The sequence below is a fragment of the Abrus precatorius genome, unplaced genomic scaffold, assembly GCF_003935025.1.
Source record: "Abrus precatorius isolate BTA unplaced genomic scaffold, Abrus_2018 Scaffold4, whole genome shotgun sequence".
Lineage (NCBI taxonomy): Eukaryota > Viridiplantae > Streptophyta > Magnoliopsida > Fabales > Fabaceae > Abrus > Abrus precatorius.
Genome location: NW_020874384.1, coordinates 15,165,089 through 15,171,724, shown reverse-complemented (window position 1 = coordinate 15,171,724; position 6,636 = coordinate 15,165,089). Strand labels below are relative to the sequence as shown.

General features: G+C 33.8%; 1 protein-coding gene across 4 annotated transcripts; it reads left to right on the top strand.

The window, feature by feature from the left end:
- Positions 1 to 249: 249 nt before the first annotated feature.
- Positions 250 to 4,563, top strand: LOC113865282 (probable beta-1,4-xylosyltransferase IRX9H). 4 transcript variants are annotated; one of them, XM_027499730.1, is made up of 4 exons: positions 250 to 1,253; positions 3,216 to 3,465; positions 3,610 to 3,810; positions 4,057 to 4,563. In XM_027499730.1, exons 1-3 carry the CDS (start codon positions 442 to 444, stop codon positions 3,778 to 3,780), a joined length of 1,233 nt encoding a protein of 410 aa, XP_027355531.1. In that variant the 5' UTR covers positions 250 to 441; the 3' UTR covers positions 3,781 to 3,810; positions 4,057 to 4,563. The 4 variants fall into 4 exon arrangements, with proteins under 4 accessions (XP_027355531.1, XP_027355530.1, XP_027355533.1 ...); XM_027499729.1 differs by having other exon boundaries at positions 3,610 to 3,776; positions 4,057 to 4,561; XM_027499732.1 differs by having other exon boundaries at positions 3,610 to 3,733; positions 4,057 to 4,215.
- Positions 4,564 to 6,636: the final 2,073 nt, after the last annotated feature.

Here is a 6,636-nt window from a genome sequence, read left to right as displayed (position 1 = left end):
GTTTTTTTTTATATTAATAAATAAAAGAATTAAAATAAAGATAGAGAGAGTAACCCAGGTCGTTCAATTATGCGTTGTGAGAAAGGAATTAATTATTTTCCCGGAAAAATAAATTGAAAATAGGAGAGTTTATTATTTATTAAATTCTTTTAGACATTGTACCCGAATCCGAATCCGAAACCGAATCCGACCCAGAAATAGCAGTAATTTCTTTCTTCCTTGATGAATGCAGAAAATAGGAAGCAACTCATAACTTGCATTCAGCAATAGATCTCTCACTCTCACTAAGTTCTCTCTCTCAGATTTGATTCTCACAAAGTTACCTTTTTAGGGTTTTCGATCTTTCTCCCGTTCTACTCGTTCCTGTTTCCCTCCTCATGTAAGTTACCGCCATAATTTCATTTTTCATTTTTAATTTTTTTCTCGGCGTGAGGTAAATTAATGGCATCGTTCCGTCGGACTCTGTCGCCGGCGTATCACGATCGCCAGTACCTAAACGCTGCGTTTTCGGTTTCTTCGCCTTCACACAAGCTTTCATCCTCCAACACAAAGTACTCGTCGCCGCTGCCGGCGCTCGCCGCCGCGTTCAGGCGACTCATCGGCGGCGTATTCATGCGACGGTACGGTCGGAAAGGTCTATGGAGACGCGCCGTGTTCCGGTGCTTGCTTTGTTTCTTTGTAGGGTTTTTGTTAGGCATGTTCCCTTTCGGTCACGTGGTGGAGGACATTCGCTCACAGGATATCTCTTTCGAGATGAAGCCGCCGCACGCGAATGCGCAACTGCTTCGTCAAGATCGCGTTCTGAAGAATCGCGTTGAGGAGGATGAGGAGGGTTTCGTGGTGGATCCGGTGAGTCTGAGTGCGGAGAAGCGGAGTTTGGCGACGGAGAAGTTTGATTTCGTGCCGAGGAAGCAGTTGATTGTAGTGACTCCTACCTATGGACGCGCTTTTCAGGCGTATTTCTTGAATAGGTTGGGTCAGGTGTTGCGTTTGGTGCCGCCGCCGGTTCTGTGGATTGTGGTGGAAATGAATTCGGCATCGATGGAGACTGCGGCAGTACTTAGGAAAACGGGTATGATGTATAGGCATTTGGTGTGTGCTAAGAATTTGACGGATGTGAAGGATAGAGGGGTTCATCAGAGGAACACAGCGTTGGAGCACATTGAGCGTCATAGACTTGATGGCATTGTTTACTTTGCGGATGATGATAATGTGTATTCTCTCGAGTTGTTTGACGTCTTGAGAGATATTAGGTACTTAACTTCTCTTAATTGATTGCATTGTTGTTTTTTTGTTTCATTTGGTTTTTCCCTTTGTGTTTCGACTTTGAGTTCCTGTAGTGATGATGGGCTTGCATTTGATCTATATTGTCTCGCATGTTTTTGAGGTTTTGTTGTTGGCTTGTTGCGAGTAGTATGCGACCTTTGTTTGTTGGCTTTTGTTTGTTGCATTAAGGTACCCCTGTCTCGAAGCAGGTGGCATGCCTGATTTTTGGGGGCATTTGGCTTTTTGGCTTAACTTCTTCCTGTAAACGTCTAAAATTAAATAATTGTGAGTTTCAGTTACTTTTTCGTTAATATGAGTTTTTTTAGTTGTTCACGTGTTTGTTATTTTCTTCAAATTTGTTGGCTGAATTCCATAATGATATGTTTGTAACTAATTTGTGGAGTGAATCGGGAAATTCATTCTCCGCAAATTTGGGTTTCCTGACTGAGAAGGACTAATATGTTTGACTTTTGTGGTTAATAAGGCGGGGTTTTTCATTCTTAGGAATTAATGTGTTCACTGCCAAATTTGAGGAATGAATTTGGGAGTTTACTCCTAATTGTATAGGTTGTGATTTTAATAGTAGACTAAATCTGTAACTTTTGTTTTAGGGTATTTTGCTTCTTTCATTAATAAAGTAATTATACCTGTTATTTGTTATGTTGTTGATTGCTACTTTCTTTTACCTTTGAAATTATGTAATTGACATATTTGATCGTATTTTTTCCCTTTATATCCGTGATAAAGTTAATCTTTACTCCAGAATCTTCTGTGTCCTAGTTTTTCAGTAGAGCAGAAAACAATGTTGAAACACTATTTGGTTTGTGGCTAAATGGATTACCTATATATTTAATTACTAGAAATTTGAACCATGTGTTCAGTAGTTTTACCTTCTTGTATTAAGAGCAAGACTATAAGAGGTTTTTTTTTTTCTTTTTTTTTTTGGGGGTGGTTTTTTTTTTGTTTTTCTTGTCAATTGGTATGTTTTCACTCATAACCTAAAAGGTTACCCCGTTTTCACTTTATTTCTTGTTTTCAAGAATTTGTAAAGGAAAAGGTGAAAGCAACAAAATCTTATTTTGACCATTTCCGTAGTTTCTTGGAAACAGGAAACACAGAAGGTGGCATTCATGTAATTCTTAGTCAAAAGCATATCAGTTGAACAAAAGCCTAAAACCAACTGAAAATACACCTATACATTTTCCCTCATTTTTGCCAAAGGTTTTGAAAAAGGAGGTTCCATTCCAAGGTGAGAGCATGTCACAAGCCTCAATTGGGGGGTTTGCAGTGGTTCTAATAAATGACCTACCAATGAAGGATCATTCATGTGAATTAAATCCAAGACCTTTTTGTCGAAGCCATTTGATTTTACCAGTTGAGCCAACCATTGTTGGAAATCACATCATCCCTTTGATTGTAATGTCTTGATTGCATTTCCCTTTTGTTGAAGAAACAGAACCAATATTGGCAAATTCCACTTTCATGATTAAGGTAGTGACTGGCCTCAGGCCTGACCTTTTTTGGACTTATTTTCTTCTTAAAGGACAAGTATGGCAAAAAATAAGCTAATGGGATGAGATTCTGTCCCATAAAATAGCTTTCTTTTGGCACTATTCTCTGTACGGTTTAGAGTAGTTTTAACTGAAAAAAAAAAGTATTATTTTTAACTTCAGCTTTGAAGTAGTTTTTAAGATTAAAAAAGGGCATGCCAAAGGTTACCGAATTGAATTCAAATATTTGGAATTGTTAATGTTAAGCTTTCTTTGAGTCACATCCATTGGTTTTCTATGTGTGAAACATATAATAATATTTTGATGTTTTCATTTTCAACCACCCCGTTTTATCAGCCATTCTGTACATCGTTAAACTTTTACATATTCAATGCTTCCTTTTTATCTGTGTCCTCACTTGTATATTAATAATTTTCTAATGTTGAGCTGGTTTTGTAGCCGCTTTGGGACTTGGCCTGTAGCCATGCTTTCACCGAGCAAGAACAAGGCCATTTTGGAGGGTCCTGTATGCAATGCAAGCCAAGTGATTGGATGGCATACAAATGAGAAAAGTAGAAGACTTCGCAGATTTCATGTTGATATGTCTGGCTTTGCATTTAACAGCACAATCTTGTGGGATCCAAAAAGATGGCGACGCCCTACTTCAACTCCTATACGACAGCTCGACACAGTGAAGGAGGGTTTTCAAGTATGCCTCCTATCCTTACTCTTCAATCGGTCTCACCCTATTAATATGTTCAGATGTCCTTGCTATTATTGTTTTATATTTTTATGCTTAATATCATCTGCTATTTTTACAATCATTAAACTGATATTACTTATGGTTTGGCAGGAAACCACCTTCATTGAACAATTGATGGAAGATGAAAGTCAAATGGAAGGTTCACCTCCTGGGTGTTCAAAAATATTGAATTGGCATCTCCATTTGGATGCTCATAATATAGTTTACCCTAAAGGTTGGATGCTTCAGAAAAACCTAGATGCTGTCATACCTGTCAAGTAATCCTCCAATTCTTTTGTGAGTGTGTCATAGGTATGATCTGATTTGTAGAGTGATATATAGAATCTTACTTGTAATGCTTAAGCAAAATGCAGAATGCCGTTCACTTCTAAATTCTAATATCTTTTAGTGATACTTTAGAAAATAGAATGTTGTTAACTAGAGAAAGTTTGTCACCCCTTTTGGCCTGGCATCAACGTGAAATTCATGTTGTTTAAGAATGCTTTATAGCTTTAATCTCATGGGAAGCCAAATTAACTTAGCTTTTGTTCATGACAGTTTGCCCATATTTGGTATTGGTTCATCACTGAATAGATGGGTGCATCAGTTAGCCACCAGTGGCACTAATGCATTACGTCGCCGGGCAAGACAGGAACAGGTTACTGGTTTTGTTTCCCGAATTCTCTTGCACGAAAAAATATTTGCGGGGGCAAATTTTTTGCTGTTGTAAAGTATGCAGCCTTATTTCTTTGAGAGAAATAGGTCCTCCGAGAATAACAAAAAATGATCGACGTGTTTGAGTTTCAACATTATACACAGCTTAGGTAATCGGTGGATGTTACGTCTAGGGGCTAATTTGATGTCCACCAATACTGTTTCTGATTTAGGCAATGCATCAAAATCTGCAAAGGGTAAATTCTCAAATGTATTCCCATCTTCATATTTCTTTTAATTCTTTCAGGCGATGATATTCTTCCAAATGCTTAATTTTGATAAACTACTATATAAATTGCTATGTACCATAATAATATATGCGAAGCAGTTGAATATGAGGCACTACATTAGGATATGTATCGCTTTCGAAGAGTGATAGTAGACAATTATCTAGTTTACTTGTTAAAAGGACAAAAATCAAAATAAAAAATTAAAAAGGTGTAGCTAAGTCGGAACTTGGATCTTCATTCCATCAGTATTGCTCCCCACCCGCTCCCCCCAAAAATGGTTTTGTTTATTGTAGTTGCTTAGATTAATTATAAGTATTTAAAAATAATATATTTTTTATATTTATTATGCTTCACATTTTTTATATAATTATTTTTTTGTATAAAAATTTATTATTTAGTTGTTTTGAAAGTAGTTCTAGGAGATGTGGTTAACGCTTTTGAAAAGCAAAAGGGCACCGTATTATTGTCGGCGAAAGCAAACTACTTGCCATCACATGGAACAACCCAAGCGATCTGTAAACATACTTTTTTTGCTTGAAATGTGTGGAATGCGATAACCAAGTTCAACGTTACCGAAAATGATGCTAACGACATATTCAGGAGAGACCAGAAGTTTTTAACTACACGATCCTAACTTAATCTTAATCTTAATCTTAGCTGCTCAATCAGTCCTTGGACACTAGGGATTTTCCTTGGAGAGAAAATCTACAAAACCAGATTTTTTATGCTTATAGAAAGATTTGAACTCGTGTCAGTTGAGAACACAATTAATTTTCTTTGAATTTTTTTATCGTTTGTCTCCTGCAATGGCTCTCTAAAGATACACCGTACGAAGCATTTTACTTGACAGGTCAAAATTGATGCGCCATACGAGCAAGTATAGCACTATTAAGTCACTTCGAGCGAAACTGTCTTGATTGGTGATAATAATTTTTCTTAAACAAAAAATAGACAATAAGGATTTTGAAATCGAGGAAGAAATTATAAATAAAGTTTGAAATAAACCCCTTTCTTTCTTGGGCTATCAACTTGTTATCTAACATACAAAATTTTAAAATAAAAATTAAACGTACAAAGTTATAGTAATTTTAAAGTTTAATTCATCTAAACATAGATCTCTTCCGTTTAATATAGTGTATTAAAATTCAAAGTTTAAAACTCAATTCAAATTTAATCTTAGATTAAGTGATAACATTTTTAAAATTTAAAAATATAAAATGAAATGTTTAAGAAAAGATGAATTAATAAAAAAAAAAAAATCAACTTTTAAACACTCAATGGTTTCAGAGTAAATACTCAGATTTATGAAGTTACTATCTAAAGATGAATTGATAATCTGAACTAATAAATGGAACATTTAGAGTATGTTATAAATTTCTCAAGAATATTATTTAGTATGGATATTTAAAAAAATTTCAGAAAATTAACATTCACAAATGTTTTTCAATAATATTTTTTGGCAAAATTATTCTTATAGAAAAAGTGAGAATCTAGAATTTTCATGAAGGTGAAAATGTTTTAACATTACTCAAATTTTTAATTTTTTAAAAATCTAAACAATCGTATTTAAAATATTCTCAAAAATCATGATTCTCACGTCATCCTAAAGATAAAAAAATCATAATTTCGAACAATTTACCAATGAAACACAAACACTTCAAGACCAATACTTTCAAATCTACTAATAAAACACTTCCGGAAGGAAAGATTATATTTAAAATTTAAAGAATTAAATATAAAAAACCAACACATTAAACTTGTACTAATCTTATTGATTTAGATTCTTATCTCAAATTATTATAAATTTTTATAATAATTGTTATCCTAAAAGTTTGTACATTTATTAGTAAAACCAGATTGCCTAGTGTCCGGTAAGTCGTCAATTTAAAACTACCAGTTACCATTTCATGGATCTTAATTTGTAAATTTGTAAATAACACAAACTTAAAATATCAAACATTATTGATTATAAATGTTAGATTAAATAAAAATGAATTAAAGAGACGTCCCTTAAATTAAAAAATGAAAATAAATTATTAAAGTGAAGAGATTTTGATAGTTTATCAAAATTTAAAATTAAATTAAATTTAAGACTGCAATTTTAAATTTCATTCAAGAATTTTAATTTGACAAAAAATCAAGATAAATTTAAATCAAATTAAAATTTAAAAATGATATTAAAAATAAAAATTAA